Below are 27652 nucleotides of genomic sequence, written 5' to 3' on the forward strand. Positions count from 1 at the left end.
TGTGGCGGGGTTGTTTTACTCATAAGATAAAGTTAAATTTTAAGATTTTATAGTATCACACTATTTAATTAAATGAGATGAATTATCCTAAACCTTGAAAGTAGCCGTCAATTTCCATGTGATTCACCTATTTTTGATAAATAGAAAAAACTAAATATACTTAATCAGAAATACACTAAAAAACCGTTGGGTTTAGAGAAAGATGATAAATACAAAAAATGTGTACCGTAGAATGGGGTGAATAGAAACACTTTTTGACTTTTAAGCTTCGGTAAAACCGATATTTTTAATTTTTAAATTTTCAACACTAGCTCATATTTTCGGTCTTGAACTCCTCTACTCAAACCAGTTATCAATTTTTTTTTTCTTTTTAATCATTAAGCAGAAAAAAAATAAAATATGGCTGTTTCTATTCACCCCGCACTTTGGGGTGAATAGAAACACTGTGTTAAATTGATGATTGTTGCTTTTCCTCAATTACCAGGGGCAATAGAAACATGAAATTTATGCTTGTTAGCTTAGGTTGTTGTAAATAAAAATATTTAAAGTTAATTAACACATTTATTTATAAGTACGAAGTATAAAAACGTCGTTTTCATAAACCCTTATCCAAACAAATCGGAGAATATAAATGACAATGGGTGAAATCAGAGTAACAAAATCTTACATAGAAACCAACTAAATGAAGAGTAAAATCAGACAAATCATCCTCAAAATACAACACTCCCTTAAATCTACAAGTTGTACACGGCTTGGGAGTTAGAAGCCGATCGTACTACGTCATCGACTTTGAAGAGGGCCTCTTAATCTGTCTCTCAGAACTTGTTGGTTTGCGCAATTTTCTTAATGAATCTTCCTATTTATCCTTCCTCGTCAAATTTAATAACTTTTGCAACATATAAACGATAGCAAGTTTTGTTTTTCCCCATTACTTTGACAATTACATGATCATGAAGGGACAAATTTGAAGACTCACTGATGTCTTGAGCTAGGTATGCTGGTTCTTCTTCATCAAATTGTTCGTCTTTGTCACTTTCTTCCAGTGTGACTGATGTAGAATCATCTTAATCTCTGGTATTTTTTTTTCTTTTTTGGGGGGTTTTCAGGTCAACCTTTATTTGCACCACTGGTTCAAAAAAAAGTGTTTCTATTCACCCTGGTTTTGCAAAATCATGACATAACCTAAATTAAAAATAAAGTAAAAAAATATAGTTTACTCTAAGGCTAATCTATTAACACACTTGGTTTTAAGATACCTAAGACAATATAAAAAATGGTTATTAACATAAATACATGTAATAGGTTCATACTTAGAGAGAAAGTTTTGAAAAGAATGTTTTTCGCAAAAATTGTCAAATGATGTTTCGCATCATCCAACATCCGAAGCAGTGATACCAATATGCTAAACTAATTTTTCCCAGGTAGATAGGATATGGTTATAATGGGGGAAAATAAATCCCTTATATAAAGTCAATGTATAACAAAGTTATAAAAATGTGAATCATTCATTGAAGTTTTGTTTCTATTCACCCTGTTGTTTCTATTCACCCCATTTTACGGTACTTTTAGATGGACTAGGGACATTTTGTATATTTAGCTTTTTCCTGTATCTCCAATAATAAAGTCACTATAGCGAAAAATACAGAAATATGCTGCCATTTTCCAATATGGCGGCCGTAGCACAGCTTCAATTTTAGGTGACTTTTAGTATGTTTAAAAGGAAGGTATACCCAACATCTGTACCAAATTCCCCGGTTGTGCTATTTTTTTTTGTCAAAACATATTTTTATTGTACTACAATACTTATGATCATAAATGGAGAAAGTATTAACATTTTTTAGTTTAGACTTTTGGGGTTGAGGTTAGATTGGTTTTCTTACAGAACTACAGACCACGCCTGTGGCCCAATTTTGGTGAAATTTGGTATGTGGGTTAATCAATGGTATCTCCTGACAATTTTTCATTTTTTAAACTTAGAATTTTAACAGGGATTTTCCCTTGAAACCCCATAAAATAACTGAAAAGTAATTTACAAGAAAGGCTCTAACAATTCCCATTAAGATTTAGTGTGCAATAGTACTTTTAACCCTGAACAAAATGGCACAACACGGAGAGCAGTAAATTTTACAGTTAAGAAATCATTGCAGTTTTGTGATTTTCCTCAAAAATGTAATCTCCCTTTACTCCCTTTAACTCATTATAATATTGTTTACCTTTATAAAAGTAATTGTATGTTCAAATAATGCCGGGCTAATAAACTGACCTTACATATACTAGTATATGTATATGTTATATAGTACTGGCACAGTTAATTTACACTACGTTTCAAATAATCTTTAAGTAATTGAATTAATTTTTGCCACCATAAATTATTAGTATTACCGTAAGTTAATTTTTCAAAACCTTACCTTTACTATCAAACAATAAGAATATTATCAACCAATGTTACTAAAGGTGAAAAAGGGTTACCACAGCCTTAACATTTTTATTAAGCTTATGATAGTTAAAAAATACAAGTCAATACTATAAAACAATCTATTTAAACAGCACTAACAAATAAATACAGTAATTAAACTTATTTAATTGATATCGATTGTTTGACTGATTAACATAGTTTAATACAAAAATGCTATATTTAAATCACGTTTATTATATAAAAATTATATTGTATTGCACAAAATAGGCTAATATACATAACTTATAAAATACTGGGAAGAATAATGATAATATATCCTGGAACACTTAAATAATAATGAAATAGCGTCCTACAAACCAAATTACACAAAGTCAAAGCATTAGCTAATCGAAAAAGCAAAACATAATAAATGGCAAATACTTGTCATATTCAATAAAATGTAACACTAGTAAACTTTATTTTTTATTAATAATACGAAAACAGCTTATATAATAATACCTGACTAGTTCTCATTTAACCATTTTAATAAATCAACCCTATTCATATAAATTACTTTGTCATTTCATCCCTTACAAATATAATTCATATTTAAAAATATTTATTATTTAGACTCAAAAGACAATCCTAGATACAATAGACAATAATTCATATTTTTTTCCAAGTTGTTGAAAAGAGCGTGTACAATTTTTGGATGATTAAGTACATAAAAATCAGCTTAATATAAATTGACATAAACACAATTTATTTTAATTATAACAGATATGTAATAGATAACGATATACTTTTTATTAAAGTTACATGACGCTATAAGGAAATAATAATTAAGGTTATTAATTATAACAGTAATAAGGGTTACTAACACCAAAATATAAACATAATTATTTTTAAATATAAAAAATACTGTACAATATAATAAAACCTACATAAAACACAGGCATAATGCCAAATGGATTTTAACATCTGGCCATCCTACTTGCAGAAAACATTTTAATATTTGGTACAATAGTAGTTTCTTCATGGAATGGACGACTGAAAACATTGATTAAATAATACTAGAGGTCGTCCAGTGGTCGAAAACTCAACCAAAAATATGTAATGTACAGACTTTTCTATTTTCACCCCGACCTGTGACTGGAATTTCTTTAATTTTTTATTTTCTGTTTATATTTCGTAGTTATTTCGTCACCAGCTTGGCAACTCATAAGGTCCATGTTAATTTTTTAATTTTAAATTCATTTTTTGTATTTTATTTTGAGACTATTTTTATTTGTAAAGGGATTCTGCACATCTACAGGAAAATATCTCTAAAACAGTATGCGTGGATTTTCCCTCCGATCCACACAAGCTGAGAAAAAAGGTTTCAGAGAAACATGCTTGCCTATTAATATATAGATTTTATGCATAGTTATTACTGTCTTATTGAACTAATTTCAGAGTGTTTTGAAACGTTCGTCCCTTTGAATTTTAGAGCTAATTAAGCTTGAGGTATGCCTATTTTTTTTAATAATTTTAGCCAATTATTATATGGGAAATAAGCTATTTTGGCTTAACATAGACCTGAGACCGATTCATTTATTTTTTTTTTTATGTACCCAAAGGCCAAAAAAGCTATCCATTAAAATTTAAATACAATATTTGAGTAAAGGTTTTTATATATTACCCCTGACATCAAGTGCATTAGATTTTACCGTAAGAGGGTTTTGTGCAATCCTAAAATGTGTTAAGGTATTAAAACTATACCAAAAACACTAGAAAGACCACCAGAGTCATTGGTTGGCGGCAGCCAATCACAAGACAAGGCTAGTGCGAGGTTGCCATATCGCCCGTAGACGACACTTATTAAAATACTATACAGTATTTTCAAATCTGCTGGTATTATTAGATTTGGTAACACCACACTGTCCTCATTGGCTCCTTCGAAGTCACATGGTAAATAGGCTCCTCCCTCAACTGCAGACCCTTGTGGTCCCTACTATAGATTAAATTGTGCTCTTTTTGTCATGATGTTTTTATTTCAAACGTCTACGCCATTGGCATTTTGTATTGATAGAAACTGAAACACTTTTAAAAGAAGGCAGTCATAACCCCTATGGAAGTTTTTAGTTTTAAAGATTTTTTTAAACTGTCCTAAAGTGTTTGAAAAAATATTGGTTGGAATTCATTTCACTCACACAAAAGTAACAAGCTTAGGTTATTTTTGTGTTTAATTTTCATCCCAGCAGCAGGGCCGCCCCGAGGGCAGGGCGAGAGGAGCGACCGCCCTGGGCGCCGCAGCTAGGGGCTTTGGAAGGTAAAAATGTAACAATGTTATTGGCAAACCGCAAACAAATATTTTACCGGAAACTCGCAAACATGTAATCAATGACAATGACTATTAAAAAAAAGGCAAGATAGCTTTCGTTTTATTTATAAAATAAATACCGTTATTTAATATACAACTCGTACTATTACTACTTTTACATCTGGCATGTGACTTAAAAATTGGCAATACTGCGAGGCCAAGATACTCACTGCGTATTCGCGACGCCCCACATACACTTGCTTGTTTCTAACCTCAAAGCTCAACAAACTCACGTCAACTCATAGTCGTTTTGTGATGTCCGTTGTCAGTCGTAGCATAGATAAAACATAGTACCAGTATGTTTTATCTATGGTCGTAGATTCAATGTTTTTAGTAGCCTAATTTAGTTCAGTTTAGTTGTTACATTTATAAAGAATACTATGCAAAACGTTCAATATCGATATATCGGATGTTGGGTCTAACGACGGCTGAAGACGCAAACCCCCAAATACCTTTTTTGGGAAGGGGCGAAAATTTAAATCTCGCCCCGGGTGTCTATTACCCTCGGGGCGGCCCTGCCCAGCAGGATTTTATGTGCTGAGTGGATGAAAATGTCACTTCCAATTGCATAAGGAATTAAAGAGGCCCTACAACACATCCACTTTCTCTTGCATAGATAATAAACTAAAATACAATATTATTAATCTGCCGTTCCCTAGGAATACAAATTCAAATACCACAATAAAACATTTGTACATAACACCTACTATTGTAGGCCAACGTCATTCGATAAAAATATTCGCTTCCTTGTTGAATACGTTTTGAGTCATGTTGAGCTTATTTACTGAAGGATGACGTAGTTTGCAGGAAATAGTCCGTACTGACCCCTACAGTAGCCTCTCCACCAGCCTTCATCAATCTAGACACAGGGAAATGTGTTAAAAACAATCTTGCCAACTTTGGAAGTTTGAAATCGTGAATATTTATTAATAACGTGTTAGACATCTAGACTGACATAAAGATATACCAAAGACTGCAAAAGTTGCCATTTATAAAACTTATTACATGTACCGATAGTTACCTATGGTGCAGAAGTTTGGAATATAACAGAGAGTGAATGGAGAAGGGTTCAGGCGGGAGGTGAAGTTTGTAAGAGGTATTAAAGGGAAAACAAAATTGGATAGAATTAGGAATGAAGAGTTGAGAAGAGAAATAGCTGAAGAAAGTTTGAAATATTTAGTGAAGAATTCGAGATTGAGATGGTTTGGGCAGTTAAAAGAATGGAAAGTTATAGAATCGTCAGAAAAATGAGTTAGCTTTACATGAACAGGAGAAGACCAAGAGGAAGGCCTAGAAGGTGGATCGACGAGGAGAGACAAGATGTGAAGCAAGAGGAGTGCAGTGGCAGTATGTTGAAGAAGAGGAATTTTGGAGGGACAGAAGAAGATGGAGAGGCCTAGTGAACACCCAGACCCAGAGATAACCTGGTATATCCGTATTTATGTAACGGACCATGTAGACCTATTTTTAGCTGTATGATTAAGTTTGTGAATTTTAACAAGTTTTTGCCAATGCAATATTTTTGTTAGGAAAAACTATAATTTGTTTTAAAATTTCAAAATAGTAATCACATGGTATTTTTTTAGAGTAGTAGACCTGAACAAGACAAATGAAGACAGGAAAATACATAGAACGGATTAAGAAATGAGAGGCTTATGGCCTGTCAGATTAAATTTAAGACCGGGTGTTCTAATACTTAATATAGGTGTCACCTTAACACAAGTTTAGTAAAACTAATAAAACAGTGCTACTCAAACGCAATAGTAAATGAGCATATGAGACAGAAGAAAGTTGATTTTTACTAGATAATAATTATCATTTGATCAATTCTAATTTATAAATATTGTCTGGTATAACAGGTTGACAGAACCTACTATACTAACAAACTCCAAAGCCTCAAAGTAGAAATAAAGACAAATGAAAACATATTTATTTCAGAATACAACAGAAATATTTATATTACATTAATGTAAATAGTGTGTAGGTATGCAGGAAAATAATTCCCAAACTATATCTCTGTGTTTGGGAAAGGAAAGATACTAAGAATAAAGATAGAAAAATGATAAAAGTAATAAATCTTGAGGCTCTACATTGGCGTTGCTGGAGTAATAAAACACCAACTGTACTTTGTTTTTATGTATAATCTAAAATCAGTTTAATTTTAACTTAGGTCTACAACAACTTGTCTTAAATACAGCTCTTTACAGTCATGAAAATGTGGCTTCTAAAATGTCAGTGTAAGCAATTTACAATTTGGTTAGATAGAACTAAACAATAGTCAAAAGAACTAGATAAAAAAAACACCTTTGATGCTCATGCAGACTGGCTAAACAATCAATATTTTCTGAAGACATATCTCTAGGTGAAAAAGTTTGCCATGGAAGTCTGTTCTGGGGAACTGTTTCAAAGAAGGTTTTTTTGTGAGGCAGAGGAGGGGCTTCCTGGCATTAATTATTACCAGACGAGTGAAAAATAAAACGCTTTCACGCATACAGGAGGCCAGCCATTGATCAGACTTATAACTAAAAACCCCTCTACTCTGTTGGACAAAGACCTGGGATTGTTTGTCACACTTCTTTAGGTCAGGTCAACATGTGAGGCCTTCAAAGGCTTGCATCATTTCTGGAATTCAGTTCGTTTATGACGTAGGCCACATCTCAGTCAACGTCGAGCTTCTTGGTGTGGAGTGTACGATGGACGAACTGTGACAAAATGGTCCAACCATCCTCACCCTTCGTCATCATCCGGTCGAATGTGTCAACCAACAACAGTCACATTGAGTCACATGCTACATGTTGTTGAGCATCCAGGCGGATGAAACAGCCTTGCCCATCTTAAACAGGTAGGGCCATAACAGCCATGACCTGTCTGGGTGAGTTAATAAAAAATATACCTTCCTGTACTGTCGATAGACACAGAGTTGGACTTGCTGAATCGGTCACCTGGTCCAGCGTCCCCATGTATCCTGTTCCAAGCTATCATGCCAGAGCAGGTAGATGCGGGCACGCTTTTCTGTTCACGCCTGGTCCTGTCCACGCTGCTGATAAATTTTCTTCCACTCCACCGTTAGAAGTTTGATAGGTCTGACTCAAGCGACCACCAGGGCAACAAGATTGAACACTGTTTGGTAGGCAGATGCTACCCTGAGTGCTTCCTGAAACTATACACAGGAAAGCCGCATTCTGTACACCTTTTTGTTGAGCGCATCTGCCCACACTCCCGCACCAATTCAGGAATACAGACTGGACCATAGAACAGCTTTCTGCAGTTCTATGATGCCCAGGAAGTATGCCACGTGGAAGCTGTTCTTAAGAATGTAAAGCATTTTGTATCACCTAACGGAATTAAGTTTGTTTGTAAATCAAGTGTTATGAGCAGCACAACCTGACAAGAGTAAAGGTAGAAATCCTATGCTTTTTATCAACCAAGCAAAAGACAAGAAGAAAACCTGTCATCAGAGAAAGTGAGAGTAAGTAGGGAAGCATGAAGAGAAGTATCTCCCAACCTCTGTTAGTTGCCTTACAAAATGCCGGGGAAAGCTGCAATTCTATTCAAACCTGGTAAACTCCATAGTCAATTCTGGGAGTACAGTATTAGCTAAATGTAGACAGCTAATCTGTTGAGAGCTACAAAATGCTTAGGTAAAAAGCCTTACTAAACCTCACAGTTTGCAGGTTTGATGCAGAGATTTCAAACTGCCAATTTAGGCCTATCTAGACTAGAAAAAATGAGACAAGTAGGGGAAAATTCGGAGGACCAAGAGAACTGGCAACAACGTGTTGGCGAGGCCAAGTACCAGCTTGGGTACAATTGGCCATGGCAGTAATTAAGTATGTAAGTATTTTAACTAGACACATTCACTAGCCTAGATTCATACTGAGCAGTATAGTGCCTGCCCCTTGCAGGTACAGACAAAAACATAATTGAAGGGTTGAGTGGATGAAGAGGGCAAGTAACAATTTTGTAAAATTTAGTTAGATGCATGGATGAAGGGTGTAAGTGATGCTATATATAGTACACTGACTCCCATAGTCCTAAGTATAATAACAGCTGAGTTATTTTTTTAACTTAGGGGTTAAGTACAGGAAATGCACCCAAATGGAGTGTATAAAGGTGGTAAGTGCTTCACTTGCCCCCTTCATCCACTTAAAGTTTCACTTACACCCTTCATCCATAACTCTTTGTGCTCACTTGCCCCCTTCATCCACGTAAAGTTTCACTTACACCCTTCATCCATACTCTGTGTGCTTCACTTGCCCCCTTCATCCACGTAAAGTTTTACTTACACCCTTCATCCATACTCTCTGTGCTTCACTTGCCCCCTTCATCCACGTAAAGTTTTACTTACACCCTTCATCCATACTCTCTGTGCTTCACTTGCCCCCTTCATCCATGCAAAGTTTCACTTAACCCCTTCATCCATAACTCTTTGTGCACTTGTCCCCTGCACTTACCCCCTTATTGTTAGGTAATAGTAGCGTACGTACTGCAGCTAACATCATATCCAAATCAGCTGACAATGAAAATTACCTTGAACATTTCCTATTTGCATTTTAGTGCGTTTTAAAAATGTATCGGACCGTATTGGATCCACTTAGTACAATGAGTTGTTAGCTATTCTTTATAGGTAACTGCTTCCAAGAAGTAAAAGATTGTATATGAAAAAGAAATATTTCTTAGAAAAATTGTAGAGATAAGACTGATAAGCATCTACTAAAAGACAGTTATTACTTGCACATTTAAAAAATATTTAGTATTTTCAATATTGTGGTATTTTTTTTGCATAGCTGGCTTTTAGTTACTATTTTTGGACAAAATTACAAGTCAGCACATAAAGTCTATGATAAAGACTTTAAGTAAGTTTTCTTGTTACATTTAAGTTTATTTTGGTGCAACAACCTTATTTAAATGTACTTTTTATGGTAACATCTTGAAATAAATGATTTTTTTTTACCAAAAATAATTTATTTCAATCGTTTACATCACTTAACCCCTTCTTCCACTATGAAACAATTTTTTTAAGTGGATAAAGGAGGTAAGTAATAGAAAAGTTAAAGTTTTAATAGTAAGGAACATTTCAATTTTTATTAAGGAACGCGGCAGCGTTCCGCCCCGCCAAGTCCCCCAGCGGTACACAGCTGCTGCAGTGTATATATATACATGACGTGACAAAGTGGCTTTTTTACTCGTCTATAGCTCTGAAGAAACAAAAGCTATTAAAATAATTGTTCATCTACTGGATAGGGGCAATCATTAACAACAAAATTAAAAAAAAGAATTTAAAAAACGGTTGTGTTTGAGCCAAGAAAAACTAGTTTGAAAATTCACAAATTTTCCGTGTTCTCCTTCTTCTCCTTAAATGTTGACGGACCTACAGCCCAAACCACTGGCTCAATTTTAATGTTTTTTATGTTGTTTGAAAGCCCTTAGCGTGTAGATGTGCCTTTTGAGGGTCTCAAGTCGGTGCGTTGACCCATAAACCCTTGGCAAGCCCTCAAAGTACGAGTTTGGCCCATTTAAATAACATGGGATTAAAATCAAAACAAAAGAAGGACCAGCTGCGATTAAATCTTAATTAATTAAATGTTAGAGAAATTCATAGGAACAGCTGAAAAATTATTTTAATACTTTTATAAAGTATTTTTTTCAGGTATACTGAATGATTTGAACTACTTACTATATAAAATTACTTAGAGCAGTGATATTCCCCGATACTTTCCATTGAAAAATGCAGTGTACCGATGGTACACTGGTACAGCAGCTCGTCATTTTTAACAGTTTAATACTACTTATCAAAACATATGAAACCTAGGAACTTGAAACTTAGTACTAGTACGCTAGTACTAAGGTTTGTTCTATGTTTTGATACACTAAAACAAATAAAACGATCGGGAAAATCACTCTAAATATGTTAAACAAGCAATTAAAAAGTGATATGTAAATTTAGGATAAATTAGTTATTCAATATTTGTTTTGCCTTATGCTATTTCTAACAAACCTAATTAGTTTGATTACATTTTTACATCTCTAACTAGCTGTGTGCCCGTTCTACGCACGGGGATCTTATCACAGTCAGTTAAAACCTTCTTATATAAAGCACAGCAATTGGTTTGCATACTTTCAGATATGCTGACAAAACTATTCCTTCGCAAATACAGTATCTGACAGTTTCAAGCCAAAACTAATGCTTCGCAATTAAATGTCACCCGGATCATATGTTATATCCAATGATTAAACTAAATAAACGGTATCAGCGTTCTGACACATACTTTCTCCCATAAGTTTGTCAACAACCTTTATCATGTGTAAGCGGTGAGAGTAAATATACGGAAATGGGATTTGTACAATTTTGTTCAGAATTTAAAGGACTATAACATAATGGTTAAAAGTATTTAAGGTACTACCTCAACCTCTTAATTTAACACTTTATTCGGGTTGACATTTTCATTATCAAGGCGCTCTTGTCCTTTCCGTGAAACATTGAGAAACAAGGACATTAATGCGTTACCATCATACATACACACAAAAATACCGAACTTAATTAGGGAATCTGCTACGCTTTAAGCATAAAAAGGTACATATAAAATTAGTACTTGAAATCTTTGTTAATGCCATAAAATTTGATCATAACAATTTATATTTGCTTGGACCGGAGATGACTCGAAATTCTGTCGAAATGCTATCTGAATCGGTTTGCTATATGAAATGAAGTACAGTAGGCCTACTATAGACGATTTAGATTGGTAATTTGTAATAAAAATTACCAAAATAGGCCACGAACTATTGATACATAAACAACGTTCAAAGTGTTTGAACAATTCATGATGGTTTGCTGAATAAATGTTTTACTAAAATGCGTTATAGTTTTCTTAGCATAACATTTTGGAATCCAGACAGAAAAAGCAAAAATTATACAGTTAAGACATCAATTAAATTGAATAGGCCTACGCCTGTAATAAATAAGGTGCAACACCAACGATAACTAATTTGTAAATTACTGTGATGTGTTGGTACGTAAAAATGATTCTTGCTGCTACTAAAGGTTAAAAGGAAAAGAACCAGTACCGTAACAAAAACCAACGTTTACAGTTAAGAACTGTAGTGCAGCCGACCAATTATATGCGTTAATCAAGGTTATTGATCTCTTGGTTTTGGATTTTCTCGTAAAAAGTTATCGGCAATCAAAGTTATTTCCCATTAATTGCTTTATTTGTACACAACTCTTAATGTAAACTTATCGGTGTCAGTTTGAAAAAAAAACCTTATACAACATAACTTTCTGTTATTTAATAGATTACGTATTCTCTAAACAATGGTTGCTGGTATATATATTAACATTATAAGGAAATGTGACAAAAATCACACAACGTTGGGTTTTTGGACGTTTATAATTTTATTTCTTAAGTACCTAGGTAGGCCGTGTATTCTATGGAAAAGTACCGGTATCAAGGATCGTTGTCGAAAGGGTTGTTATAAATAATTGGGTAAGCATACGTACCACACGTACCCAAGAGAAGGGCTATGGGCCTATTGGCTGTATGGTCCAGCGATTGCATCACACGGTGAGTAGGAACTATTGACTTTATATAGTCAATGGTAGGAACAGAAAGTGACACATTGGAAAATCGAGTTCAGCATCATCCGTAAACCTCTGTTACAATCACCCACTGCAGTTGTAATTTTTTGCTCTACACTTTACACAACCGCCATTGAAGAGCCGTCAATGAGTGGAACATTGTTTCTAAGCTATTGGCGACGGTCATTAGTAACTTTAAGTTTCCCAGCCGTATACAACACTGATTCAATCTTGATTCAATGTCTTCTTTCTGGTTCTCAAAACTCCAAAACAATTTTATACACATATTTCTGGTTCCTGACCTGGATGATGCCTAGTTATTTAATTTACGGTTACACTATATTATTCCACTTGCGATTAATTAAACCTTTATGTAATAAAAACGTTTTTAATCTCACTTGGATGGGATTTGCCTTCAAAACGTGATCGGAAATGGTTGTGGTGTTTGTAAACAACATTTGTAAACATTTCAGTGACAGCTAGAAAAAATAATCTTGATCCGAACAGCTGTTCGTTGTTTCATAGATGATTATGTGATACAAATTGGAAGAAAACTTGACAAAAATCGCACAAAACTGCATTTTTGAACGGCCGTAATTTTAATTACAAAGTAGTGAGACCATATTTTAATGGCTAAAGACACTCTCGCCAATCCAGTGAATAGATTAAAATGACTTGGGTCTTGATAGGTACTCTCGTTTTCCTGGAGAAGATTGCGTAAAATGCCATCTTGAGTGTGTCAGACAGACAGATAGACAGACAGACAGACAGACAGACAGACAGACAGAAATTTAGATGAGACTTGTTTCGGCTTCTTTAATGTATAAAACGTAAAAATAACCTAAAAATGTATGATTCTGAGCAATTTACAGACAAAACTCTAATTTTATTTATATAGATAAGGGCTCAATTTACACTAGTCTTTAGATATACGGGTTTAATTATTAGAACACTTATGTAACATCAACACATTTTATGTTGTTCAAGATGAGCATTGATGAAATTTGAAACTGAGTTTAATCCCAGTGGGTTTGTTAAATAGTAATTTTGGTACGTGTGTCAAAAAGTTTTTAATCTGTTTAAAGCAGATAAGACCAAAAATGTAGAATTTAGTTCTACATTAACAATATTATTGAAATTAAATGAGATGTAGTTGTGCCGTGGTCTATATATCAGAGAAAAGAGGATTTTTATTTTAACTGTTAATTTTCTACAAAAATAAATAAAATCTAACAAAAAACCACTAAGTGGTAACACTTTCCCCGCCAAGTCAGCAAAAAAGTTAATAAATCATTACTTTTTCCGCCAAGAAAAACAATGTAATGTATGTAAGTTTGGCAACTTGGCGGCAGACTTATGCTCGATCCCTTTAAAAAATACCATAAAACTAGTTTCATTGAGCAAGTATCCCTCCCATTGGTACATTGCTAGGTGAGAGCTTATTTTACAAAATTTGACCTTATTTGTGCCACATTTCATAAATTATACTTAGTTGGACTAATTAATTAGAGAAGTTGATTTGTGAAATTATCCACGAACGTAACTTAAATGAAAAAAACCAAGCAAAAGTCTGCCGCCAAGTTGCCAAACTTACATACATTACATTGTTTTTCTTGGCGGAAAAAGTAATGATTTATTAACTTTTTTGCTGACTTGGCGGGGAAAGTGTTACCACTTAGTGGTTTTTTGTTAGATTAAGTATTGCGCAAAACATTTTACTTCTCTGCCTTTCCTAATAGCATTTTAAGAATGAAAAAAATAAAAAAGTTATAACCTGCAAACTTTAGGTCCATTTATCTCAAAAGTAACAAAATGTGACCCCCTTCATCCACTCACCCCTTAAATTTGCTTACCAGATAGCACTCACATTTAATACTAGAACTGTATAGCTAGTACACTATGCAACAGACTCTACAATGTAAACCTTTATAATTTATAAGCTTTACTGACCTAACATTGAGGTTAGATTTTACACTTACCATTTCAATGTTCGTTATCACATCATCTGGATCAAATGATATTTCATCACCGGCAGCTGTAAACAAAACAAAAGCAGTTAATCAATTTTGAATCAACTTCTTTATCAATAATAAACAAACAGCCAGTATCCCTAGTCCCAACACTTTTTAAAGCTCTTTTAAACAACATTTCACAATAAATTACAGAAAAAAGTACAGTAGAACCCCTTATATACATCAAATGTGAAAAATATTATGTTAACAATGTGTGAAACAATGAAAAGTCATGAATATTGTATATTTGTGTCCTGAAAAGTGGCTGGATAAAGAAATGACTGAAAAACTAGGGACAAAACATCAGGAGTTTATTTTAGGGTGAATCAATGGCAGTGGTTATACGATTTTAAATAACCAGTAGAACACTCAGTTATCCGTAGACTGGATTTTCATCAAAAATGGGGTTTTAATAGTGTGTGTCAAATTATACATTTCATATTAACACCTCTATTTGGTGGCTCCAACAGTTTATTGAAAATGATTTAAGGCGACTTGGAATATCCTTTAAAGAGAAAAAAGCTCAATGACAAACCCACTCTACTGGTCAAAGTTGTTGAAAATGTTCTACTCGTCAAACCCAACTCAAGTGGATGACACCTTGCTATGATGCTACTCATCCTTTCATATGATTATTAAATTTATGTACAGGACTAATTACGTACAAACTAGACTACTATAAAGAAAAAACCCTATAAGCACTTACACGCTTGGTAGTCGTAAAGTGCGACGGCAGAGTAGCCGGTTTCCTCTAGTTCATAATTCTCTACTCCTTCCACCTCGGGTTCAGGCTCCACCTCAGGTTCAGGTTGTGCCTGTACCAGTTGTGCTGGTACAGGTTGTACCGGTACCGGTTGTGCTGGTACAGGTTGTACTGGTACCGGTTGCCTTACTTCAGGCTGTTTCACTGGTTGTGGTTCTGGTTGTACTACAACTTCCACAGCCTTGGGAGCCGGATGTTCCGCTACCACCACCGGAGGTTGAGCTGGTGTTATTCTCACTGGTTCTTCCTTCTCCAGGTAGTTCTAAAACATATTTTTAATGAAAGATAAGCATTTCTAATACACAACATTCTGACATCAATAATACACTGGTGATCGGTTTTTCAGTTAACGGACGTTTCACATGACTGGGCTTCGGATAATTTAAGTTCAATTGCATATCATTCAGTAAAGTTCTTGAGGGATATATAAAAGCTCTAATAAAACTTTTCACTTTTAACATTTAAATTAATTTTTTTAAGTTAGGCCTAGCCCTATTCAAAATGTTTAAACAGGGTGTCTACCGAATTTCTTACATGAAATTTTCGACATTTTCCTGTCTTTTCATTGCCATAAAAGAAATTCCAACCGAAAATCAGTCCATTCTCCATTTAATACAACTTTTCCCGTCTTGTAGTCACCATACAATAGTCAACATATATCGCAGTGATGAACACATCACTGCGATATATGTCACAGTGACATATGAACACATCAACATATATCGCACCACCTTGAACATCTCCTGCGATCACGACACCATTGTCAACATGTCCTACACTTGAGTCGCGATCGTCAACATATCCTGCGATCACAGAGCTTGGGTGAAGACCTCTCGTGATCACAGCACCATCGTCAACAAGACTGCACTAGTGGCACGATCATCAGCATATTTTGCGCTCGCTGTGGGATCATTAACATATCTCGCGCTCCCGGCCCGATTAGAACTCCTGCAATTAGCTCTGTATCGGAATATATTGGGCAGAAACAAGGTTTCACAGTTTAATCTGTATTATTTCAAAAGAAATATGAAATTGCAATCACTCTATTTATACAATCTTGAAAACTTAACAATCGTGTAGTTTTTTTTATGCTTTAAGTTTGAGAAATATTTGTGTAAATTATTTCACAGTTCTAACCTTCAGATGTTCCTCGGCCAGTTCATCTTGTACTGGAGCAACCTTAGTGACTGGTTGAGGGGCTTTCACCTGAGACAACAAGGGACACTTATTAAAATCCATAGTATAAAATAACACCCCCGCCGCAGCATCCCTGCATACTAAGCATATTACCACAATCTAATAGGATTTTTACTAAAATATTTCCTTAAAAAAGTCAGATTTATTCTATACTTATATACCATTTGATTTAACAAATACTTATGTACAAACTATATCCATAAACAAGCAAAATACATAAGTTTATTTATTCTCTACAAGATTAACATAGGAATTTCACATTATGTTTTTTTTCTGTAACCATTAGAAGTACAAAAACGCTCAATATACTAAATTATGTTTTTTTCAAAGTAATTAACTACAAGCCGCTCCAAGAGGTCACAAAACTTGGGAGAGATCTTTTTTGCACACGGGTGGCTGGAAAGAGAGAGTATTAGATCAATATGCTCGTTCCGTCAATATAGCAAGCAGACATCTGCATCGTATACCTAGATTATGAATTACACTTCATACATAATTTATAAATTAACACGATTCGTATAAGTGTTTCATCAAATAAATGAAGAGGGCAACTAAAATGTATTGTTTACAAAGCAAAATTTATCTCACCGTGGCTGCCTCTTTTTCCTTCAATTCTCTCAGCCTCCTTTCTTCTCTTTCCCTAGCTTCTTTCTCTTCTTGCAACTCTTGTGCTCTCCTCTTTTTCCTCTCTTCCTCAGCTTTCCTCCTGGCCTCTTCTTCACCTTGTTTTGCCAAATTTTCAAATTTGGCTCTTAGATTGGATGGTTTTACAGACCCTGAACATTGGGCAAAGATTTAGATTTGTATTAATGTTATTTTGTTAGGGGTTTTTTTTCTGAAAGAAACAAGATGGGTTACAAGTTTTAATTGTTCGTCATTGTAAAACATTTATATAAGAACATATTTTCTTAAAATTTTAGCTGTCCAAAAGTTGCTAAAAAATATTTTTTTATAAGTGGTTGTAAAATTAAATATCACTTAAAAAAGACTTTCAATAAAAGTTAATCTTGATTCCTAGAAAACTTAATGAATCCAGCTCAAAGTACCTTAGACCCGAGACCAAGTAAAAAAAGTTAGAAAAATAGGGAGAGGGGATTAAGTAGTATCAGTAATAGACTATTGGGCTCTCCTGTGTGTTAAATTTGAATAAAATCTGAACATATTGATTTGATGAGGAGGAGAGAGATATATATGAAGATATATAAGATTTAAAAACATTACAAACCAATCTCGGGCTTCTCTTTCTGATATCGTGTTCCGACTGGTTGAGGCTCATCAGCAAAGTTGTGAGCTGACTTATCAACTCTGTCCTCCTGCACGCCGAACTTTCCACCGAACCCCTAGAGACAAGAAAATAGTTACTTTTAGAGAATGTGGGGTGGTAAAATACAGCGTTTATACCGTTTTCTTACAAAACGTAAAAAATTAAATAGGTGTAGAAAACACACAAAATACAAATATCAACTTGTTAAAATAAGATACAAGCTTTTCACTTACAACAATTTCCATAATTCACACAGCCTTATAGGAACAGAATAATGCTTTAACAAAAGAATACTAGGGCTATTCAAAAAAGTAAGGAGCGTTTCGTTCTGACGCCACCAGGGGTGCGCTGATCTCGTGCAATTGGTGCGTGTGTACTCAGCAACTGAGTTGGCGTCTAGCGGTGACAACGGGAACGTCTGCTTTGCCTGTTTTTTTTTTTTTTTTTTTTATTTTAGCTTCAAATGTGCGCTGAGTTTGAAAATCCCGCCAGTTGTGAGGTGCGGTTAATGATAAGATTTTTTTGGCAAAAAACTTAAAACCAATAGACATTTATTGCCAAGTTTGTGAAGTTTACGGAAATAACATAATGAAGTAAAGTTATGTGCGAAAATGGTGAATTCAGTTAAAAAATGGCCGAACTGACATCCATGAGTCATGACAAAACCAAGGGCGGACACCCGAGCATTGTGACTGATGGAACTGATCGCTTAAGTTGATGAAAGATTATGAAAGGTTAAGTTGACGATACGGAGCTTTTGCTTTGATGTGTGGTAATTTCAAATAACAATGTCTGTGAAACTTGAGGGGAACAAAGCGTAAAAATAAGCTCCGTTATTGGTGTTTCCACGCATTGGGCCGAATTTCACAGCCAACGGAGCAGGGTAGGAACACTGCAGGGATGTTCCCAATATTGCTGTATGGAGTCGATAGAATCCAGTCACATCTGGTTAAACGATTCTTGTCTAATTTAGCCTAGCTTTTATTCTTATGATCTAAGTGAGCGTCAGGAAAGATTGTGTGATCAAAATCCCTCATTTCACCACAAAGTCGATCATGATGACTCCTTGAATGACAACGATGACATCTTCATGACCAAAGAACGCTATCACGGCAATCTCGGTTTGTGACTTTGGAGCGATCACAAAAGATAACAATAGGCCTAATTGTTTACGCTACTGTGGTGTGATGGTGCTCCGATTTTGTGATCATGACGAATTATACTATGATGACATTGTGATGAATACATAGATGTATATTTGGTTTGAAGTATCTATATGAGGTTAGGAATATGAATATGAATATCTACGATAAGATCGAGTTGGTTGCACTACCTTGTTATGGTCAAGTTGGCTCTCATGTTTAGGAACAGTTTCCACATGGTCCCAGCCCACTGCGGACTTGTCCTGTCTGTCCGCCTGTACGCCAAACTTGCCTCCGAAACCCACAGCGTAGTCTGCAACAAGGATTGTGAATCCTTACATTTCAATTCCAATTGACACTTTACACATCTGGCAGTATAATTAGATAACAACTTAATTGATTTTATAACAACAAAAATATAATGTTACTGAAAACATGAAGAATAGAGGATAACATGGGTGTATTCTGTTTTCTTTAAAGATACATATTTCCTTGTTATCAATATCTGTAGCCCCCACTCATGTTATTCATATCGGAACAAGGAAGTGTTTGGCGATGATGTGCGATTAGGCTGGATGTTTTGTTAAAAATTAACTTGTTGCACTCATGGGTGTCTTTGATTTTAAAACATGATCACAAGGATGAAGACAAGGAGTTTTTTTTTTTTTTTTTTTTTTTTTTCGGGTATTGAAACATTAGACAAACAATGTAATTTTATACATAATAGCCTATATTAATAGGAAAACACATTAAAAGAATGTATAATCAATAACATTGTACATGGAATCAATAAAAACTCTTGCTCTTACCCGGGAGAGATGCGAGAGCAAAATATGGTTCAATTGGTTCCTAGAAAGAGGATCCTGAGGTACTTTTACTCTTAAGTCGGATGGCGATAACAAAAATTTTTCTTTAAAAACAAATGCGCCCAGAGGAAAACTCTGTGGTGTCACCAATGAAGAGTTAATATACTTGATCTGGGGTTAGTTTGTGAAATTTAGTTGTGTTAGAAAAAGGGTTCCAAAGGAGCTGGGGTGTTTGGTCTTTTGTTAATGTGTGTCTAAATTGTTGGAATTGTTTTTTTTATTATGGTTTCAATTTAAGTACTGTATTTATTAGCCTGTCCAGATTTTTCCACCTAGGATTTCCGTAATTTTTGGTTGGTATTTTTGTATAGATTTTGGATTGTATAATAAGTATTTTAACGAGAATTTTGAGTTTAATTCCTAAGCTACATCAGTTATCTAATTCCATCTCAAAACCAAAGAAGCCAAGATTATTACCTTTCCAGGTTACTAAACATCTAAAGAATATAACATCATGAATTACAGTTTCTTACCGGTTTGAGATTCGTGTTTTGGCACTTTCTCCACATGGTCCCAGCCCACTGCGGACTTATCTTGTCTGTCAGATTGTACCCCGAACTTGCCTCCGAAGCCTGACCTGTAGTCTACTTGTGACGCGTGCTTCTGGGGAGCCTCAATGTAGTCCCATCCAGCAGCACTCTGTAATCAACAGATGAGTTACCGTAACCAACTATCAACTAATGGTGGGGGTTATTTAACGTAACAGGATAAATAATACTACTACTGAAGTGTCACCTGTTACCTTGGTAATAGTTAGTGAGAATATACTATAATTTTTGTAACATCATCGGAAGTGTATGAAAAAGTGAATGAATTTCGCCGATTGATTTCCTATCATCAGCTAGCATCACAAAATAATAGTACATTGGTAACAGATTATTAAGAATGCATATTTTTTAATGGTTGGCCATTTCATAAATCAACAAATTAAGATTAAAGGTTGTATATTTTTTGCTTTGAGGATGAGCGTAGAGTTTTTTTGGGTCAAAAATCCATAATTTTACTGCACGTACAAAGGAAAATATTGACTATTAATTAAAAACTACAATTAGGCTATAGGCCTAATGGTTTTGGCTGAAACAGGTTGAATTTTAATTAAAAATGAATGTTCAGTAAATATGCCATTTTTTTAACTAGTTGGATCCAAATAAAAAATCAAATCCGCTTTACTATTATTGCAAAAATAAGGGGCCATACCTTGTCAGTTCGGTCCGTCTGCACTCCAAATTTGCCTCCAAACCCAGTGCTGTAGTCCTTCTGTGATGCATGCTTCTCCAGCTTAGCAACGTAATCATGGCCGACCGCTGACTGGTCCATCCTGTACATACGAGATAGGAATTAATAACTAATCACTAATAAGAGTAAACAAATATAACTCAATAATCCTTCCTGTATTATTTTATGAATCTGAGATTTTGGCACTAACAAAACAGTGTGAAAATAAGAAACTGAGAAGGATATATGGAACGGAAATTGATGAATTAGGGTGGAGAATGCGAAAGAACAGGTAAACTTAACTAACTAAATTAACTTTTTAAGGGACATATATCAATACCGAGTATCGTTGCTAGAATACAAAAAGGATGGTCGGTTTTGAAATTAATATAGGCCAAATGGTTTTACACATAAATTTTACTGACTTACGTTTCTGGACACTTTTAAATGCCACATTACAAAAAATAACCTTGTAAGTTACAAATTTCCTAGTAGGCTATGTAAATAAAACCATAAAAATTTAAAAATTAATATACCATTAAAAGAACATAGCGGACATTGAAGCACTGACACTCATACGGTTCCTTTTTTTTGGAGTAACTACCGTATGTGGAAGTCCAGTAGATTTACCACTCATGACAGACCCTGTTGTCTGAAACGCAGTCACCCAACTTGATATTGATCTGCGATCAGGGACCAGTCCATTAAGGGCTACACCTAAATGTTGTCGAAACATGTACCCTTGCACCGTAATAAAAGATTCACTGTTTCTGGAAAACTGATCCACAGCAAAATCACAGTGCTTGACCGTCCACTGCCCCATCTCGTGGCAAATATGATCATATGGTCGACTTAGAGATGGCCAGCAGTGGACCCAACCCTCCCCCCCCCTACTAATACTACGCAGTTCAACTCGGACCATCCTATTTGCGCCACCCTGTATAAAGCAGAAAACTAAGATGGGCAGGACAAGTATGGAGATAAGAAGATAAATCTATAATCAAACAGTACTACCCGGAAGGCAGGAGACCACTTGGCAGACTGAGGTTTTGTTGGAAGAACCAGGTACTGAAGGAACTAGCAGGATTAGAAACCACCCTTGAAGCAGCTTAAGATAGAGAGTAGTGGAGAGGCATCGTTGGCGAGACCAAAAACCTTCTTTGTTTTAGTGGCGAAGGAGGTGAGGTAAGTAAATAAGAGAGCTCGGTATATTCAGTAAAAAAGTAGACATTTGCATTGAGATTCATGTTAGGTCTAGTTTCTTTAGACAAAACAGAGCCCTTTTCCTAGCCCCAAGTCCGTCGCAATCCAGAATAATGTGTTTTGCAATCTCATCAGACAGGTTGCAAAGTTGACACTCCTAAAAACTGCTCTCAGAACCAACAACCTCTTCACTCGCTGGCTGCTAAAGCTGGGAAGAGGGCAGGTCAAGCTGGGACTTGCTCTTACCACTAGACACGGCCATTTCAGGAAACATCTCCACACTCTAGGAATTGTCAATGACAATCAGGAGTGTCGACTTTGCAACCAGTGTGATGAGACTGTAAAAAAAATTATTCTGGATTGCGACTGACTTGGGGCTAGGAAAAGGGCTCTGTTTGGGTAGCACAATAAGCTTCCGTTGACGTGCTTGTACCACGATTCCACCCCTCTCAAAATACAATACCATACAATAGGTCTAGTTTTTTTTTATTTGAAAAGTAAGCCACATCTATCTAAACAAGTGAATTGAATACCAAAAACTTTAAATTACTTGTAATTAACTAGCTGTAACTTTGGTTGATCGAACCAATAGTAATTTTGCTTTATCGAAGATGAGATCAAATTTTTAGATTGGAGGGGATATGATATGACTACGAAAGAGCAGAAAACTTATTTGACCTAATTCTACAACCATATTTTTACGTGTACCTAATGAAAATGATTAATGATCAGCTACTGAATGTTCCAGGATCCAACCGGCAACCTGATTTCATGGAAAGCAATATACAGTGTTTGTGTTGTAAGGGTACAAATCACATCAGTAAATTTTGTACTTTCCAACAACGCTGTAAAGAGGTTTCTCTGCTACATTACTCAATTGATTGCAATTAACTATGCACTAAAATATTGACAACTGTTTGTGGTAAACATTCATCACCATGCAGTCAACACTAATGTGCACTTACTAGATACACCTCTCTGTATCTACATCAAACATTACATTACATGAAGAAATAACTGAGCAAATTTTTGAGGTCCTACCTGTCTTTCTGGACTCCAAATTTCCCACCATATCCAAACGTAGCTTCATTAACTTCTTTTTTCTTCCTGGTGGCATCAGCCAATGCTACTTCTTCACGGAGTTTGTTCATACTGTAACACAAACAATAACTTTAAGAAAAACATTTTAAAATCAAACTGTGTTTTGAGTCATTGATTTTCTTTTAAAGAGGTAATATTGGCATCTTTTAACATTGCATTTGCCCGCCAACATAGGCTATGGGTGCATGGAACGTATCCAGCAAAGCAAGGGGTGAGCCTGTAGCCTACAGTACAAGGGTGAACTGTACTGATAAAAAGTGGCGGCAGGTACCAGGATCCGAACTCATAACATCGCTGCCTTGTGCCTGAAGTCCGTGATGCTACGGACTGGGCCATCAACTCACCAACCTCGCATTATGGCTTCCAGAATCTCTCCAGCCCACACAACCTTACACAAAAAAATATATAGGCCTATTTGTTAGAAAGTAAAAATTTATAACAAGATAAAATATAACTTAAGACTTACTCGATAGCACCAGCTGTTCGGCCAGACGTTCCCCATCTCTGCTCCTCCTCAGTGATTTCGTTGACGTAATCGGTATCAGTCTCCCAATCGTCATCATTATCATTATTCAGTTTCTGTGGCTCAACGTTGTGTCCTGCACTAGCTTTCCACATTTTGCAGGTAGGCCTTGAGTTTGTGCTCCTAGAGAAAAAAATCAATCATTTGTGATTTCAAACTTCTCAAATTTAAAACTTGATTGATAGAATAGAGCCAAGTTGGTTAATTTAGGAACAGAACAACAAAAAGGTCGTGTCTTTTAGGTTAGGCCTATTGTAAATAGGCTACCGCATTCTTTTAGATTAATGGCGATAAGTTTGATGGATTACAGATAGATTGGAGATAGATTAGATTTTAAGCTTGGGTTTATTAATTGTAAAGACCAGAGAAGATTTTCATGAACAACACACGTAGCAGAAGCAAAATTGAAATTCCTAGATTCTGCCTCACGGGAACACAGCGCCATTTCCCAGCCTTCTCTTGGAAGTTGTTCAACAAGCTTCTCTCAGAGCTCATAAGACTTAATAAAACCCGCCATGTCTTATTTGAAATATTTTTATTTCATTCATTTTAAGATAGGTATAAGTTTGCCTTTTGTTTGTGTTGTAACTTAATATTTATTTGAAAATTTGACGCAGTTTATGCCATAGCTATGCTGTTCAACAACGTAGCCTTGGTAATAATAAGGTAGGCAAATAATTAATAAACGAAGTAGGCCTAAAGCATTATTATACAAGCCTAATGTATCAAAACTGTTATTCAACTAAAATTGTTAAAAAACTTTATGAATGTCTCTAACTACCGGTAGGCCTACCTATTTCAAAACGTTTGATACAGTATTTTAAGATTGCATTTCAGAATGTAAGCTATGGTCAGTTGTATAAAAAAAACGGCAAACATTTAGGACATAGACATCACCTTAAACACACTTCCTGAAGTGTGAAATTGTGTAAAAAGAGTGTGCCTAATTATAGCCTAATAAAGTTTTTAAAATTTACCATGAGTTTGGTTCTGAAATGTTAGGCCTACTAACTTAGGCCTATTATTATTTGGACATTTCCAACGTTTCATGTGTTTGAAACTACACAACGTTTCTAGAGGTGGATCAACTCCTCTCGTTTTCAGGTGAAATTACTATGACCTGACTACATTAACTTAATCTTCATAAAGTTAGCCCTCAAAAGGTGTAGGCCAGTCAATAAAACATGTTTTTTTACTGAACAGGCCAATTCATGTAGCAATAGAGTCTTTTGAAAACGCCGGGAGGAGTTAATCTTCCTCCAGAAACGTTGGGTAGTTTTAAGCACGAGAAACATTGGAAAAGTCCAAATAAACATACTTAGTGACATGTCTACCACCTGTGCCTTGAGCCAGTCCGAATTAGCATACCAGTAACTTTTACATTTTTCATCATCACAGAACCAATTTCAATCAATTCAATCAATTTCAATATTTGTCATGAGAGCCGAAGCCCCCTGACTACATACCCGGTACCTATCGTGAGACTTACCCGGGCCCCATGATGTAGGCCGAAGCTTAGGCATCAACCTTTTGCACATCATGGGCGGATGACTTAAGGTCATCAGGCTCACCGGCTGCCGAAGCAGACCCTTCGGAAAAAGGGTTGCACCTCAATCCTAACCAGGGTTTCCGGCTACTTGTTTAAGCGTCACTCCACCTGGGTTCCACTAGGTCGGGACCTAGAGGACCATGGTAGAGCGCCCCGACGCATTTAGTGCAAGTAACACTCGGGACCTATCTAATCCCTGACAGGCAAACCCGCCATCAATAGCCAGAAGGAAGGGGACCGTCAGCACGCTGACGGGGGGAACCCCAACCTCCCATTTACACCACTACCCGATCGAGGCCTTACCCAGTTGCTGGGAAACCAGAGATAACCAGAGCGATAGATCCCCAGATACCCCTGGCGGGCTCGGACCCAGCACCCGATCTACTTCGTTTGCCCGTCAGACCCAACATCACTGCCAGGCCATCAGGGTTTCCCAAAAGGAGGCAGGTATAGAAGTGGGACCCACCCGGATGAACCTATCCACCAGAGGTGGCGACACCCTTGACTCAATTGAGGTTCCGGGAAGAACCCCCCACACTCAAGATAACCATACCGTCCGTGCTCAGAGAACCATCACAGAACCGCAAAGATCAAAGCACTTCTCATGTAGCCTACAGTCCCGCAAACTCGGCACTCGATAACCCGGCAGTCTGGATAACTCGGCCATCACCTGGCTCAGAAATTTGTGATTTTTTGAGTCCGAGTTAAACATGGGCTCAAGTCAAATCATTCGCAACTCGTAACAAGGATTTGTTGTAGGCTACTATATATGATGACTTAATACTGACTTGTAATATAAATATAAATAGGCTAAATAAGGCAGCTAAAAGGAATAAAAATTGTATTGTTCTTATTTTTAACCCTAGTTCCCGATAAACCAGCATTTCACAAACCCTTCCAGTCCCCACATTACGCCGAGTTTGCGGGACTCTACTGTAGGTACTACCACAGACAAGCTTAGTCAATGGTACTACTTAAGAGATCGTTGGAACAGTTGCTGGCTAAGTTATAGCCTAAATCTGACCTGGAGGGGAGATTTTTGAGCACGTCCCAAGTTTCCCAGGTCTTTTGTTATTTGAGCAGCAATATCGAGACCCCCAAGCAAAGCTAAGAAGGGACTATAAAACTTAATTTACTTTGGTGTGGTAAAATAGGAAACTAGGCTAAGTTACATATTTAAATTAATACTGAATTTATATTCCTGGAGCATATTTGTTTTGATGTAGCCTTAAGTTAGGGCCTATCTATTATTTAATTGCTCGCAAAGATAATTTATTATAACAATTTGGTGCCTTGAAAGGTTGTAACAAACTATCATTGGGGTTATGAGGTTAGTGGGGGGTCTAGTAAGCCTGTTGTGGGGTTCCACGTTCCACAATTAATTAGGCCCCTTTGTTGTTTATTAAACATTCTATGGATATTCAATGAACAGTGTGTAGGCCTACCTATTTTGAAAATCAAATTATCGATGAGTCACTTGGCCTACTAGGCCTAGGACTAGTTTGGTTTCTTACAAACTAGGAAAACTAGCCTGCCAGGCAACTTTTCTTAGTGACAACTTGGCTTGATTCCTCAAAATCGAGTAGATAATGCAAATGCGTTGGTAAAAATCTGATTAAGCAATTGGAGGGATAACTGTTTTATTGTATATGTGTACTTACCTAATAACTCAAATAATATAAATAGAGATGTGACACATAACCAACAAACCACTTCAAACAAAATAAACTGTGGCGACACTGTAGTGTGAGTACTGTGACACTGTGACCCGCTGATGCTGATTGGTGATTGGGTTTTGGGTTGGGTCTGGGTGTGTGTGATTCAGATTTAGGCAGGGTTAGGGAAGGAGGCGCAGGAGTAAAACTAGTGATAGAATAGAATAGATAGCGTTAGCGTAGCAGTTGCTTAGTTAGCGAATTTCCCCTAAAGGGCTATTATATAGCTATTACCGAAGTACCATAGATAAAACATACTCCCATGGTAAGACCTGGACTCGGGACTGATTTAATTTTTAATTTTGAGGTCCCTAGAGGCCAAAAACACCCTCCGTTCAAATTCATATATATATTTATGTATGTGTCCGTTAGCACGATAACTCGAGCAAAAATGATCCGATTTTGATGAAATTTGGCACAAACGTGTAAACCTACGTTTATTCGAACGAGTTCGCGATCCAGCATAATCGGACCATGGGAACGGGGGTTTATGGGAGATTTTATGAGGTAAAAATGAGGTTTTCCCATTTGTTTACCCTAAAAACTAAATACCCCCGCCACAGCAAACCTGCAGACTAAGCGAATTTCAACTTGCCTGGTTACGTTTTTACTCAAATATTTCCAAAAATAAGACATATTTATTCCCTATTAAAATAACATTAGATTTAACTAGTACTTAGGTTTGCTGCTACGGGGAAGGTAAAATGTGTTTTTGGACCATACGTCAATAGTATAAGATGAAATAAATAAATTCGCCAAATGTTATCAA

The 27652-nt window shown here is 35.9% G+C and overlaps 1 protein-coding gene across 1 annotated transcript; it reads right to left on the reverse strand.

Moving 5' to 3' along the window:
* Positions 1 to 2482: 2482 nt before the first annotated feature.
* Positions 2483 to 26940, reverse strand: LOC128992229 (src substrate cortactin). The gene is made up of 12 exons (XM_054415700.1): positions 26830 to 26940; positions 23563 to 23742; positions 23037 to 23147; positions 20775 to 20895; positions 20051 to 20216; positions 18903 to 19024; positions 17531 to 17645; positions 16894 to 17081; positions 16246 to 16314; positions 15052 to 15370; positions 14313 to 14368; positions 2483 to 5616 (listed from the first exon to the last, which is right to left on the reverse strand). The coding sequence occupies exons 2-12, from the start codon at positions 23712 to 23714 to the stop codon at positions 5539 to 5541; spliced, it is 1497 nt and encodes a 498-aa protein (XP_054271675.1). The 5' UTR covers positions 23715 to 23742; positions 26830 to 26940; the 3' UTR covers positions 2483 to 5538.
* Positions 26941 to 27652: the final 712 nt, after the last annotated feature.

The sequence above is a fragment of the Macrosteles quadrilineatus genome, unplaced genomic scaffold (assembly GCF_028750875.1).
Source record: "Macrosteles quadrilineatus isolate MER2022 unplaced genomic scaffold, UCM_ALF_1.0 Scaffold_4__1_contigs__length_99947679, whole genome shotgun sequence".
NCBI lineage: Eukaryota > Metazoa > Arthropoda > Insecta > Hemiptera > Cicadellidae > Macrosteles > Macrosteles quadrilineatus.

Coding starts and splice junctions, on each gene's coding strand:
- LOC128992229 (XM_054415700.1), bottom strand. CDS start 23,714: ATGTGGAAAGCTAGTGCAGGACACAACGTTGAGCCACAGAAACTGAAT. Junction 19,025..20,050: donor AAAACACGAATCTCAAACCG/GTAAGAAACTGT, acceptor TCCTTGTTGCAG/ACTACGCTGTGGGTTTCGGA. Junction 16,315..16,893: donor AGGAAAAAGAGGCAGCCACG/GTGAGATAAATT, acceptor TTGTTGTCTCAG/GTGAAAGCCCCTCAACCAGT.